We start from the raw sequence: 15,573 nt of genomic DNA, 5'->3' as shown, positions 1-15,573 counted from the left end.
CACAGAATGAAAGCTTTTGCTTTTTGCAAGAAGAGGATGCAGTAGCATTTTACTACAGGTTGTAAAGGAATCAATCAACCATTTCTTAAGCTTTTCTAATCATCTTTCCCTATATTTTTATGGCTATTGTTGCCTGCTGGAAAAATTAGCTTAAAGCTGAGTAAGGGGAATTGTGGATAAGTGTTTGCAATTTGGCTTTGGACTGACACAGTGTGATTGCACTCAAAGAATTTGAAGTCTTTGCACTGGCAACAGTACTTGAAACTGGGACTATAGGATTCGCATCGGAAAAGAGTGGATTTTTATAACGATTTAAATGAACAATTTCAGCTAGAGAGTGGATTAACAGAGCCAACTAAACCCTTCACCCTGACAAAGAACTGGCGGGAGGACTATAGAAACTCATCCAAAATTTTACCAACATGAATGCAGAGTAATAGGTCAGTGAGAAGCATTTCTGTATTTTAATAGCGCTCTTAGAATTCAATTCAATTTAAAACAAAAGTTGTTTGACAAATATGTGGAGAATGCAGAAGGCTGGAGAGGGAGCAAGTGGCCTGCATCCTCCATCTGCTCCATCCTCTCTCTGCTCTCGTGGAAAGGACTACCACTGCAAGTCCTCCTTCTCGGCGGGCAGAAAGGCAAATGCAGGCACTGCCCCAACCCAGGGGTCAGAAACGTCTCCTGTTCTGCAGGGGCACGGACACCCCCCCGGACCCCACCTCCATACTTCGCCTGGGCCAGAGCTCTCGAGGCCCAAAGCCAAGCAGCAGGTAACACCAGGCCCAGGGGTCTTGGGGAAGCAGAGACACACAAACCGTGTTCCAGCATCAGAAATTAAGTTGCAGAACAGAAAGATTAAGTACCCCAAGAGGAGCAGTGCTTTTCTGTGGCAAGAGATGGACATGTTGGGGATTGCTCTTCCTGAGAGGAAATGGATCGGGATACAAAAGAAATATCCACTGGTCAAACAAAACTGCAACGGCAGATTGGCTGCATCTGTTCTTGAAGGATTCCTAAAGAGGCTGCGAAGCATGCAAAGGGGCTTTTTTTGAGCAAAATTTCTAATTGGACCCCGATGGCTCACTGCTGCAGGATGTTTGAGGGGAAAAAAACCCCAAAACCTTAGGCCAGCCTGGAGAAGGATCCGATAGTTACATGAGTAACAAGGGACGCAGCCATCGGCGAGGATACAGCCTTCTGCTTCACAAACCTCTGTGAATCTGTAGTGAGATATTAAGAATTTTCTAGACATTCTTCTCAAAGATTGGATACTGCACTGCTGCAAGCAAGATACCGGAGCAAGTTGGTCACAGTTTAATATTAATATGATGATCCCTCTCTTCAAGAAATGGGGAGGATCAAATGTTTCCAGTAGAAGGTACAGAAATAGCCCCAAAATGTAACCCCTCCTAAAAAACTTTACGCCACCAGTTTCTGAAGCCCAAGCTGTCAAACCCTGTCGGCCACCTGTCAGCAAGAACTGTCTGTCTGCCACTAGCATCCCTGGAGAAGTACCATGGTGCAGCCTTGCTCTCCCGTTCACCACGCTAACAGGTGCTGTGTGGGGGCACCTGCACTGGGGTGCTGCAGCGACCCTCGGACCCTCCCCACCCATCAGCGCAGGGACTTCGCCGCCTGCCTAAATGTCAAACTGCTTCCCAGGGGCAATTTTCCAAGCTGCGTAAAACCTGTAACAACTAACTGCAGAACTAATTGGCTGACAGCAAAACCAGATCTTGAACAGTAAGAATCCTAAATTAACAGAAAAAAAGGGCACTTTAATTGCGCTTTGCCCTCAGCTGGAGCCCCTCACACTCAAGTTGCTGGAGAAGAGTCAGAGAGGTGAAAAAAAAGGTTCCAAAACCAAAATTTAGGGCTGCCAGCAGCAGTAACTGAGGAGCACGAGTCTAAACTGCCTCTGGAGGAGAACCTTTCCGACAAGTCCCAGATACACCCACCAAAAGCTAAGCCACATGCAGGGCAATGGTCTGCCCGCCACGGCTCACCCAGGCAACCAAGTGCCCAGAAACCGGCAGTGCTGCCAGTGTGGGTTTGCCCCCTAGATACAGAGGTTAAAAAAACCACCCAACACCTCACTAAGTATTTAACAGAATGCCTATCTATCCAGAACACATACCTAAAAGTAGCATGAATAAGAAGTGAAATGCTTATAAAATCTGGATTTATTAGGGTTTTTTATTACAATATAAATTCTTATCGAATAACAGAAGGATTTAACAGTGGTCAGTTTGTTATATAATAGACTCAAATGACTTTTTTCTTTTTTAAAATCTCATTATGCAAGGAAAATCCCAACAGAATTTACAAAGCCACTGCAGTTCACAACTATAGGAGCTAAGCTTGTAATGAATCACATAGGAAATTTGTCATTACAGGTAGAAGAAAAACTATATGAATTGGTCAGGGTTTTAATCACAAACTTCTGATTTTTTTTTCTTTAAAATAGATGCATTATTTTTTTAAAAAAAAATCATCACGTCAAAGGGGCATGTGGTGTTCAGTTGATGGCATTAATTCTGTAACCCAAACAAGGAAGCTAATCCACTTAGAGTAGCTAAATTATTTTTTGCACTATTTACATACTTTACTGAAGTATTTTCATCCCAGAGCCTCAGAAAGCATCTTAGAATATTAATGAGTGAAGCCTGGCAGCACTCCAGTGTTAGCAAATAAGAAAGTAACATCATTCCCATTTTATCACCAGGGAAACTGAGGCACCAGGCATATTCAGATCCAGGTAATTGCAGAAAGAAACCTCCTGGATCTTGATCCTCTTAGGTCTTGATGGAGGGACTGTTCTTCCTCCTCGTCAGATCATTGGTGACTGTGCTGAGCAGCTTGAAACCTGCTCAGGGTTTTTTTTTCCCATGTTTAAATTGCTGCAAAATGGGTGACATCTATCCAGTTGTAGCGTCATTATGATCACCTTTACTCCAAAAAAGTCATTAATAGTTTTCATTTTTAGATCAAAAAACAACAGCAGCAAGCAGTGTATCTTCAATCCCTCCAAAGACCTTTGGAAGACTATCTTGTTATACCCAAAATACTGCAGTTGTTCCCTCGATCTGTGCAAAGGTAAATACTGAAAACCAGCAACTGTGAAAGACAGAATCGCATTACCTATTAAAAAAAAAAATAGAGCTACAGTACAAGAATGTGAATTGAAAATACAGCTTTAAAGATAAAATGTCTGTATGGATAGAGTGACTAAGCTCACAGAAGCTGTAATATAAATTTTTGGGCATTGGGAACATTCCTTCATCAATCAGGTATTTGAAGTAAGTTAGCTGAGAGATCCTCAGCTAGGACGTGGCCTTTATAAACCAACATGAAATGTTTCACACGGTCCATAGTCATATGGATTTTACTTCCTATAATAGCAAAACATCATACTGCATCAATAAAGTTACTCTAAGAGACCTTTAAAAATATGTAGTGTTTGCTGAATGACCAAAAGGAAAATAAAAACTTGTAGACGTGAGATGACAGGAATTTGCAAGTTAAGAAAAAACTAAAAAGCCAATACTTGAACTTGGGATAGAAGCATCCAGCATAAATCCAGCAATTTTAAGGCCATTAAGGAGCGTGCATAATTTATTCACAGGCACCTTGCTGTTTACATTTTGGCAAATACAACATCTTAATGTGGGAATAAAAAGACACAGAGCGCTGCTGCAAGGAGGCAGCCAGGCAGCAGGGGACAGGAGTTTTGGGAACGGAGGTGGCCCAGCGCCCTGCGGCAGGACATACCCAGTGTTGTTCATCGTGCCCCTGTGATAGGTTCTGGCCAGCACCAGTCGCCTGGAAGCTGTCTAACCTCAGAAGCAGCCCCCCCTGAATTCACTATTGGAAGGAGACCTTATGCGTACTACAGCATCATAAAATAAGCATATAGGGTCTCACTTTCTTCAAGAAAGTAGACTGTCACAAATATGCTGCTTCTGTGGTTACTGCGGGGATCCCTGCCTGGGCTAGCTGACCAATTGGTGCCATCAATCTCTCCTTGCGGTCCTGACCTAGAAGCGGTAATCCACACTCTGCAGTGCAACCAGAAACACTGCACACTGATTTAAACAGCTTTTCTTGTTTTCAGCTCCAAACCACTTCTGGTATATTCCCCATTTCTTCTCCTTGATTACTGCTGGCACCTACCAGTGCCTCCCAAGAGATGGCTTCCTTGCTGGCCAAAGAAAGACTGCACTATGGTTTTGTATTTAGCAATATGCCCTGGAAGCAGCTCTGGCTCTGGAAGCTTTTGGGAACTTCCCTCCTGTAGTTTAACAGAGTTCACCGACAGCCTCAGAGGCTTTCAATGTCGCATCGGTCCCACTGCATTTAGGGGCTTCCAAAAAACTGGGGTATCGGAGTTTGGGATGGGTGCTCAGGTTACAGAAAAGCCTCAGGAACCAACAGGCAAAGCTGCACCAGTTTGAACACCAACAGTTGTGCCCGGGGGCTCCAGGGATCTCCTGGTTAAAGGAGATCAGTCATCACCCAACACCGATTGTGGAGAAACACTTCACTTCCCTGCCTGAAACAGTCTCCAATGCAGAACGTGCCAGGCCCTCCTCTCTCAACGTCCTCCCAAAACGTCTCACCTGTGTTCTGCATAATTATACATTTCCTCTGTACCACACGACAGAGGAAGACATGCAGGCTAAACATACAAACAGGTTTTAAAACAATGCAAATAAATATCCAGATGCAAGGTGCTTTAGGGCACCTGCCACCACCTCCCATTTTCCCACAATACATTCTGGGTCAGACAAAGCAGGAGGCATTTAAATGACGCTGGGAAAAAAGTCAAGGCTGAAGCTTCAGGAGAGTTATCAGCACAGGCCCAGGCTGATGAGTACAGACTGCCATGTATAAATAGAACCACACACTCTTAAATTATATATATTAGTTTTAGCTATATTTATATATATGTATAAAGTATACATGTGTCTGTCTATATACAGACACGCATGAATTTCATTAGTCCCTCTGTTGAGAAACCTAATACAAGTCTCTAAAAACATACATCAATTATTTGGATATTGTAAAGTATAAGCAATGTATTCTGATTGGGGTTTTCATAAATATGCATTAAAATTCTCCGCGGTAGTCACCCTTGTGGGAACAACAACATAGTTGGGTAAGTTGTAAACTATAAATATAGGCTTAAAAATTTTCTGAAAAACAGATACAGCTTGTCTAAGTAACTTCCAGGACAAACAGAAGTGATCAGAACATACTTAAGCCCATGGCTCCAAAATGTCCATATTTCCATGCAAGTGCACAGGACTTCTCCAATCTTCCCTGCCCTGAAAAGTCCCTTTTAAAAGCTTTCTGTAATTGTGATGGGGGCTGTGTTTGAAATAATTTAATCAAGCTTAACAAAGGCAGAGAAGAATATTTTTCGTAACAGATAAAGTACAAGAAAAAGGTCATGTTGCGAAATCCAAGAAAACCCCTCAAATTTGGGGACAGTGTGTTATATATCTCCTCCCTAAGAAATTAGGGCACAAACGTGTTTTTAACTAAAAAAGTTTCCAACTAAAACCACATTGCCCATTTTCATGTTTTGATGTATCATTTAATATTCCATCTTTACCATAAACACATTCCTATTGTAACATGATGAATTGCCTCAGTAGGACTGTGTACTGCTCTCCCCAGGTCAGGGCAGGTGTGCTAGCAGCAACAGGAGGTTTGATATAGATGAAGCCTGAGAAAATTCAGGGTGGAGGTACGTCACTGGTGTAGAGGCAACATATCCAGGCTTGCAGAAATCACAAAATTTAGGTAGGAAGGGTATTAACATGCACTTATATGTTACAGTATACCCTGTCTTACCATAGATTCTTTTCCCATCCACAATTACTTAGATCTTCATCCTGGGTGGTTTTTCAAGTGCCTTCAAGCTTCTCCTCAGGGTTCTCTCTTGATTCAAACCCTTAGTTTTCAATGAACCGCACTGAGCAACAGTCTGATTGCAAGAAGCTGTTAAAGCCTGAAAGTCAGCAGATTGGCTACACATAGAAAATAGGAAAAATCCCAGAATACACTACAGAGGAGTTCCAGGATTCTAGCAGGGACCTATACAATATCAGAAGCTTCATAAAGAAAGCATTTAATTTCTCTTTTATGCAAACTTTGTGCGTCACAGAAGCAGTGCAAGAACCTCAGAGTGTCCTCTTCATGTGACATTATAAATCTACTGTGAACCCTGCACAGCCCATTAACTTTGCCTTTAGACCAATTCTCCAGAAAAATTCTAATCCCTTTAAACTTCCTGAAGATCAAAGTTATATTTACAATAAAGAAAATTAAGGCAAAATTCCACACGTCCACACACTGGTGGTACGGAAAAATAACTTGAGTCCTCATGTCTTAAGCACAAAAACCAAATGGTGAATGAAAACATGGTCCAGATGATAAAGTGCAATTATTATTTCAGTTGTGCTAAAAGGCCTTCCAATTCTTTAGTTTTACTTCTTGGTGATTTTGTTAAACTTTTAATTGTAACTTTTTTTGCTTCTGTCCCCATCTTTCCAGTACTGTTCAGTTTGCATTTCTGTAAGCCGTGAGACAGTCCGCTGAAAGGCAAAGATTTCCTCTTCTCCTGTAAATATGGACAGTCCTTTGGCGGAATCCTACATTAATACACAAAAACAGTACCACAGCCCTGTGAGAGACGTAGCTGTACTGAAGTGCATCCTGTCTAACTCCTAAGGCTGAGTGCTTTACAGACTTTGACAATACAAGACAGCAGCACAGCACCAAAAAAATAAAATTAATGTCCAAAAATTAAAGAAAAACATGTATTTCAGCTAGGTAATCCTCTGAAGGAACATAGCAAAATAATAATTTGAGTTTAAGACAACATGATGACATGTTAAGCATCTATTTTCTCTTTTCTGGTGACTAGCTGCATACTGATTTAGTCAAGTAATTTTAAAATTCATTAACAATAACCAGGTTATAGGGTACAGGAAAAACAGATTAATAAACATGGAAAATAGTACTGTTTGTGAGGTAATACCATATAGTCTAGGAAGAGGTAGAACAGGCCACCTTTCGTTTCTGTATTTTAAATGTAAGAGCTAAACTTGTACATGATTGAACAGGTATAATAATTAACAATGAAAATGACCCTGAAACTTAAGTAAACTGGTTCTATATATTATGACATTTTCTTTGACTATGAATAAATAACACAACATGCAATTGTGAGTGACAGATAAGAGTGCAGAAAAAGCAGCAAATCACTAGTTAAATGTTTACTTGATTCCTCTTCCTAAAATGCTGCTGTAATTATGAGACCAAAACCAATTTCGTTACAAAAGAGATGATGTTAATATCATGTACCTGGCTCAAGTCCAAATCATCCATCAACACTCTGCTGTCCCCTAGCTCACCACTGTCATGTTCTACGAGGAATAAGCTTTGAAGAGGTGTCACTGCGGAACAAATAATACGCACCTGAAAGAAGGAAAGCAGGCAACAGTATCGTCACTTGGGCATTACAGAAAAGGGATAAAATATGTGTTTTATGAAAAGCAAACTTCAAATTACAACCTTGGGGTTTTTTCCACGTATTTTCTTTTTCTCTTGTTAGCACTGCTGTTACAGATTTATCTGACTTAGTCACGCGGAATATTAACCTTACAGGATCTTTTTTTCCAGTAACAATTCATATAACGTTTACTCAGAAAACAGCATAACTGTGCTATTAAATACTCAGAATATCTGCCATGCAGGCAATGAGTTCACAGTCAAGTTTACTTTCTAAAATAACAGCTATAAAGTATTAGTAACCAAAGCTTTCTTTCCCACCCATAGTGAGATTGCTCTCACTAGTTAAGTGCACTGCACATATATTTCCATCTAAAGAATGCTTAAATTCCAAATTTCCCAGAAGGCTGAGTGGAGCCACTCTTTGCTTTCACCTATGCTAGTGCACATTATTTGCCAATAACAATGATACTGTTTTCATGTCTGCTGAGAGAAGATACAATGTGCAGTGAGATACAGTATCTCAGGGGGGCTGCAATGAAAACAGACTGAAATATTATTACAGAAGGAGACACTTGTTGAGAGCATATAGGCAAAGTGTCTGCATTGTGGACAGGTCTCTGCAAATATTCTCAGGTATTTTTTCCAAACAGCTACTTGTGATGGGAATTTAACACGTGTTTTTTCCTATGGAGGAAGTAATAGAAAGCGGCTGTTTGCGTGCAATTCTTAATGACAGCATGTAGATAGAACAGATCAGCACCCCCCCCCCCCTCATTTCTAACACGCTATTATTCACTTATAAATATTAGCATATTCTCTTAGCAACTGTCCACTTCCAAATCATAAACCACAAAGAATCTGTCTGACTTGAATGAGACTACCCATAGGCTTAGTTAGTTCAATACTTTGCAGAATAGGGGCCCTTCTGATCATCTTGCCAGGACAGTCTGGGAAAAAAATAAAGATCTCAATTGATATTTCCTGATTGCATAAATATTTAAGTGTGTGCATATATAATCACACATAAGACAGGGTTTCATATCTTGTATTACTTTTTAAAAAACATCTTAAACATGAACTCCTCTTTGTTTTGGTAGTGCTGATTTTACTTCCATGATTGAAATCTCTGTAAATCCACATGAAGTGCTGCATTTATCATTACTATTCTATTAGCAGTTCTGCAAGCTAATGTAAAGCCTACAGTGACTGTTTCCTTTAAATTTGATAACGTAACTATGCTATTAACTCCTCAGTACCCTGTTCAGGAAGGCACTGATTCCTGACCAACTGCCCATACAGATTAAAATTTTAAAAATTTACATTTACTCCAGCACAGTCTGCAGCACAATCTTTCATTATTGGCTTCTGTGGTTTTCCTAGGTTAGGAAAGAAATCACATCCCTTTTCAAGAAAGGGAAATGAGCTCAAGCTTGTATTTATGGTCATGCTTAATACTCACAGAAATAAAAAAAATACCTGATGATTTGCCTTTATTGCAAAAAAAAAAATAATTGTGAAGCTGGAATGATGTTTCTTTGCAGTGCTAGTCCATTCTGCTTATGTTTCCCAAGTCATTACTACAGAAAGCCTTACTTCAAACCAACCGTAACAGTCAGGTTTTAGGGCCTCCGATATTATTCCCACACACATAGGAAAGGTTTGGTTCTCACCTTATGCTCATAAAAGGTATCAATAAGAGTAATGAAACGGCGAGCCTGTGTTCTTTTTGCCATTGTAAGAAGTGGTATGTCACGAACAAAGACTGTGTCAAAATGCTTTGATATTTCCAAGTAGTCACTGGCTCCAAGAGGCTGAAACAAAACAAACCATAAGAAATGGAAACCCATGACAGAATCATACATAAACACTGTATCTTAAAATCCTGCAATTATAGAAGAGAGGGTATGAAGTCCTGATCATATTCTTATTTTTCTTTCTTCATAGCTTGCTTCAGGAATGCTTGTTTGCCCTTACTGACATAGGTATATATGTCAGTTTTCTTGACATAGGTATATATGTCAGCTTTCCCTGAACAGTGTTCAAGAGTTAAAATGTGGCTCTTAAGCATCCTGACATCCCTCTGACAACCTCAAAAAAAATGATCACTATAAATCATAATACGTAGAAGAAAAGAAAAAACATGGTTAAGCTACGAAGTCAAACTAAAGCATAAATAATTTGAACAGCTATTTGGATGCTTTCCAGCAGCAAGATTTTTTCAGTGCAAATGCATTGGCTAGTTACTAAATCATAAGCAGACCTGCATTTAGTTCACCCACAACTAACCCACACTGAATAAAAATCTTATGTTCTAAGTACTGAAAGCAAGAGGAAGCGACAAAAATACAATTTTGTAGAAGCTCCTTTGTTCATGGTTTCACCTGTAATAATAAAATAAAAATCTTTAGTAAGAACTTACTATTTTCTATTTATGTATCTAAACCATCAACAGAAGATATGCACAAACAGTAGTAGCTCATTCAAGTACCTATTCAAATACATTCATTTAAAATTACTTTTTCATTACATGGAAGATAATTTTTTCTGCAAGACCTATCTTATCAGTACTGCAGGCAGGGCTTTATATTGAGCTATCAAGTCATCATATTTAGAAGAAAATACTCATGAAACTCATCCCATTAGTTTTACTTGTGCAAGTACTTCAGTATGGACACAACTATTCCACAGAGCAAGATGAGCATCATTTTGCATGATAACATCACAACTGCCTTCCCAGCTAATTAAACGTGCTGTACCAACAGTATAATACGGTTATAAAGCACTGCAATACTGCTAATATCTTAAAAACTGTAAATAAAAAATATTTTCTCTAACTGAAATTGCTAGAGGAATTTGCTGTAGGCCAAGCATAACTGCTTAACTAGAAGCCTTCTGCAAGAAGTTATTTCGAGCAATTATTAATGGCTGTCCATGACCAAGACTTTGGGGTTCATTCAGATGCAAGAATGAAAACCCCCTAGAAATGGTTTATACACAAGCATAGGAGAGTGAAGCCCTGATGGCATTCCAGAAATTCTTCTGAACACTAACGGGAATAAGCTAGAACTTCTCACCAGCTAACCCCCCCAGGCAGGCATTAAAGCCTCCGACTCTAAGCCAGTTCTCCCATTTGCAGTCTCATGAATCTCCCATTCATAACCACACAACTTCCCTGTGACATCTACAGAAAAGAACTGCTACAAAAACTTCCCAGTGGTCTTTAGCAGTGTTTAAGAGCAGTATATACTATATCCTCTCCTGAAAGTTAGACATACTGTTCATTTTCTGCCTCCATTTCATTCCCCCAGCCACTACAATGGCTTTCTTAACCAGAAACCAAGAAACTAATCATCGTGAGGGCTGCCGGCAACAGTTTCAAGCATCACCTCTGGAAAAAATCTCATCTGGACAAAGGGTAGCTGAACTCCAAGTGTTTTGATGAAATGAAGCATGAAAAGGTTCGAGAAAGTAAAAGGAATTGCTAGCTGCAGAGCTAGCCCACCACATACCTTACCATCAGATACAAGCTAGCTGGACAACAATCATATCAAGTGCCAAAGAAAACAATGAAAACACTAAAAGCAACACAACTAAGATGCTGCTGGAGATTTTAAGATTGGTGGTAAGCAAACAGTTTAGGTAACGCTAATTTTTATTCCATACTTAGGACTAAAGTATTGTTAAGTACAGAGATCAAGTATGCCTGTGTGCTAAGTACCTGAGAGGGACAACAGCAGTTATTTAATTACATGTGAGAAAGGAAAAAATTTCTCATGTCTCTCTTTAGATAAAAAATTACAGACATCACTGCTATTCAGGTTCATTCTTTTATCACATGAAAAGCCCAAGCACTCTTCTGCTGAAGCCCAAATCCCTGAGGAATTATTCTGTCTTGCCCCAATATGATATACTTTCTCACAAACAATATGAATATACCCTCCTCATTCAAACACAAAGTATCAAATATTAAAAGCTGATGCCTAAAATACATAAATAAGTACAAATTAAAGGCTTCAAACTGTCACAAAATCTGCAAACTGAAACATCCAACTGCTGAGCTATGTGTCTAAGGAACTTGGGCACCTTGGTGGATGCCCAAACATAAAGATGAAAATCCCGGGGAGTCAGAGGGAAGAAACAGGTGGAGGACAAAAATGTAGCTAATGCACTTCAAGTGGGAAGAAAGGAAGATTGAATACTACTTTTGGTGTTTATACAGACATAAAACCACAGTTCATAGAGGGTTATAATATGTATCTCTATCGCAGCCAAACAAGAATTCAAGCCACTTCAGCAGTGCAAAAAGCTGGCAATTCAAAAATTCCTCTAATTCAGGACATAAAAGGCAGATCATTTTGAGCTGTTTAACAAGAATTTCTGAAACATCTACCCCAGCACTAAGTGATAATATTCTGTAAATGCTGGCAGAAACATGCTTTTGGAGACTCCAAAATCTTATGATCAGAAAGATTTAAGCCTAGCAGCCATGAGTATTTTAAAAGTTAGTATCTCCCTGCCAAAACTCAAGTGTGGTGAGAAAGTCAGCCACTCTCTTGTTATATACGGCTCAGCTGGCATCAGCTGCAGTTCTTTACAAAGAGGAGTTCTCAAATTCCCTCTTTTTAGAGTTCAGAAAGACATAACTCTGGAGATGAAGACAAAGCTTTTAATCTTGTTCTCAGCATGAGTTCCTCTTATCTTGGACAGGTCCTTTAATTTTCTTCTGCCTTACTCTACTTACTGTAAAAAGAAGGAACCATCAGCAAATTTGCAAATGCTTCAGGGACAGTTTAAAGCCCTTTCTCCCTTTAACCTTGGTATTGGCCCAATTTCCATGCTGCCTGCAATTGCTTCAAAGCTTTTCTAACTCACCAGCTATATGCAAAATGCTCCAAATGCAGGGGACCATGATGCAGGGGCACCTTGACAGCTTCTCAAGTCACATTCTCACTGGCCCGCTGCCCTTGCAAAACTAGCATGAGGCTGACACAAGCACCCACGTACCAACTCTGTGCCACACAAGAAACGAAATCACGGAAAACAGGTTCAAGGCCAGATTACACCACTGCTAGAGATTCCAGCTGTGCAGTCCATATTCAGAAGATCCACTGAGGAGATTTCTGCTGTTTCAGCAGCCAACAGCCCTCCCCTCCCCTTTACAGTATTGCCTACAGGACCTTTCTCCTCCTCTTGCAGCAAGTACTGGCTGGGTCCAGACTGCCAACAATACAGGCTCAGACCATAACACAGCTAGTGGCAAATGATTTTGGACACCTAGCACTGTCCTCTGTATAACAGTCCAGGGCTGAAATTTATTTTATGAACCTGAACCAGTCACAGAAAGTATTTCATTTTTGTCAGTAGCATATGTGAAGGTATGACTTCCTCTGAAGTTGCTAATGAAGCTACAAATCCTCTTAATATTGATACATATATATGTAATCCTCTTACTAAAAGTTTAGCCTGATTAATCTGGTCTTCTGACCAATGTTCTAAAAATAACTTGATTTGGCGTGCGTTTCTGGTACTGCCTGATCTTTTTTGTTTTATCAATTATGGATCAAAACTCACCTTCAGAACAATAACACATTTATGTAACAATTGTCACCATTTGTTACCAGCTCTTTCACATGCTGCACTATTATGTAAAAAAAAAAACCAAAAAACCAATACCACCAACGCAAAAAACAGCAACAGATTGGAGCCAGTATTATTGCTCCTGCATGTGTATGTAAGGTAAAACTGTTGTAGATTTGTCATTAACTCTGATGCCAGGAGTCAGTATTTTATAGGCAACATACTAATGCAAAACGCATTAGCACTAACATGGCCTACCCTCCTGCCAAAGTGTTTCCTCCGCTTCAGCCTGCTTGACCGAGTTCTCACCTACATTTGGTTTTGTTTCTCCATCTACTTAATGCATTTTCAGCTATCATCATCTCAGTTCAAGTAGGATGTTTATGATTTTGAGCTCTCTGCAGACTGTTTTAAGAGTCAGTAGTCTCCTGTTTCTATTATATATTCTATTTCAATAAAGTATAAAGCATTCTCCTTCCTTGTTGACTTGTCAATGACAATGCAGCTCATCTTTTAGAGACTGCCTGAAGAATACAGAACGCTGTACATATGTTAGAAAAATATATTTCATCACAAGAGAAAATTTATTTTTGTTATATTTTGTTTTGGAAGATATTCCAGGGCCAGTTCCAATAACATCCTGAAGAGTTATTATAGACAATAACTACAGTTTAGTGCAGACACTCCAACACTCCAAAACTTCCTAAACCCAAAATACAGTTTAAGACTAGATAATATTTACAACTTAGACATTAAGCAATAACAAAATTTATAGAGCTCTTTTTGTTGTTTCCAAAGGTGCCACACTCTGTCACTAACAGGGCTGATAAAATAGAACACTGAAGTAATATTTCCAGATTGTAATTCAAGAAAGGAACAGAAAAACCTAAGGAATGATCTGTGATGCAGCTGCATGCTGAAGAGTACATAAAAACATTAATAGTTAGGGCACTGCTAACTTGGTTACAAAATTTAAAGGCACTAATGGCAATGCAAATCTATGGGAAATCTCTGTAAGTCACAGGCGAAGATGAGACGTTCATTTGAAGCATTATTAATAAACTGAGAATTTAATTAAGACGACAATTTCTTATCAGGTTTTACTGATGGTTTCTGGTGGAGAAAAAACAAAAGGCATGTCACGTTGTGTAATTAAATATCACATCAGAGGGCATACTGAGGCAAGATTAAAATAACATGCAGTTTTGTTTTGGAGCTTCCCAACTAAGCCCTATGAGTTGGCCTGCAACTTTAAATTCATTATTTTAACTTTTTTGAACACTACTTGACATGAGGCTATACAAATTGTTGGTTAAAATATTCACTAATTGATTCATTATTCTTTCTTTTAAAATATTCTTTAACGTATGTTTTGATTACTAAGAGGGAAGACAAAAAAAAATAAACAGACCAGTGATGTTTCCAGAAGTAATCATACAAGTGAAAGCTATATTTTTGAAACATCGAAGCTGAAAAGTCAGACGGATGTTAAGACAGCAGTTGCCTGTGCACCCTTAATCTTTATCTCTTGGATATACACTACAGTCTTAACTTACATTAACTGATGCTTCCCCCTCTCCTAGGACCCTTGACCTACCGATATGCAGAACAGTGGTTCTCACATAGCGTACACTTACCAACATGGATTTTGTCCTCACTTCTGGTGTGTCACAAGATCTCACTTGTCATGGACTTTTCAAATGCTTGTGTGGAAGAATTATTACGCATTTCTTCTTTAGCTCTTGTTACCACAACAGCTAGGTACTTCACCTGCAGTAATGAATTTATCTCAACAACTACAGCTGTGAATTAAGAAAGTGATGCTATCTCCATTTTACAAACAGAGGACAGAGAATTAAAGTTAAAAGCACATGTGAGCTCTTGATGCCAGGTTAAGAACCTCTGAAAACTGATTTTTCAGGTTTCACGGAACACTACCAATTCAAAATACACCACTCACTGACTTCAGTTAGAGCCATTATTATGGCAGTTTCGGACTCAGTGCCCCAAGAAGGCTGTCCAGAAAATTAAGATTACAATTGCCAACAGTGAAAAGGTGGGGGTTTGGTTGGGTTTTTCAGTTGGGTTTTTCTTTTTGTTGTTGTTGTTGGTGTTTGGTAGTTTTTTTAATAAGAATAGTATCATGCACTAAATCTGGTGCGGACTATGGCAAAAGCCAATTACGCAAGGCAGCATTCAGCTGTATGTGATCATGTAATTACAGTATCACACATCAATGATTATTACTGTAGTGCCTATGCAGCAGGAGGGACCAACTCAGATAACAGAAGCAACAGTCATTCTGGAATTTTCTAACTGCGTTTTGGTGTTGATAGCACCTTACCTTATACATCCTTTATGTAAGCTGTTTTTCAGCTTTGGCACCCACACAGATGATCAGCAGAGCTGGAATATGAGATCTATAAACACTAGGGTCAAAGGTATTTTCTCAATCAAGTACAGCCCCCT

General features: G+C 39.4%; 1 protein-coding gene across 2 annotated transcripts in view; it reads right to left on the bottom strand.

The window, feature by feature from the left end:
• Nucleotides 1–2,489: 2,489 nt before the first annotated feature.
• The window catches only part of AFG1L (AFG1 like ATPase), a 72,139-nt gene continuing 59,055 nt past the window's right edge, over nt 2,490–15,573 (bottom strand). For both annotated transcript variants that reach the window (XM_055810222.1, XM_055810221.1), the window contains 3 exons: nt 9,198–9,338; nt 7,378–7,491; nt 2,490–6,662 (listed from right to left, as the gene is read on the bottom strand). In XM_055810222.1, coding sequence (XP_055666197.1) covers nt 6,525–6,662; nt 7,378–7,491; nt 9,198–9,338 — 393 coding nt within the window. In that variant the 3' untranslated portion in view covers nt 2,490–6,524. The remainder of the gene's footprint in view (nt 6,663–7,377; nt 7,492–9,197; nt 9,339–15,573) is intronic.

This window comes from Falco peregrinus, chromosome 7 (assembly GCF_023634155.1).
Source record: "Falco peregrinus isolate bFalPer1 chromosome 7, bFalPer1.pri, whole genome shotgun sequence".
Classification (NCBI taxonomy): Eukaryota; Metazoa; Chordata; class Aves; order Falconiformes; family Falconidae; genus Falco; species Falco peregrinus.
Note: the sequence above shows the minus strand (reverse complement) of the source record. Positions and strands in the feature narration are given on the sequence as shown.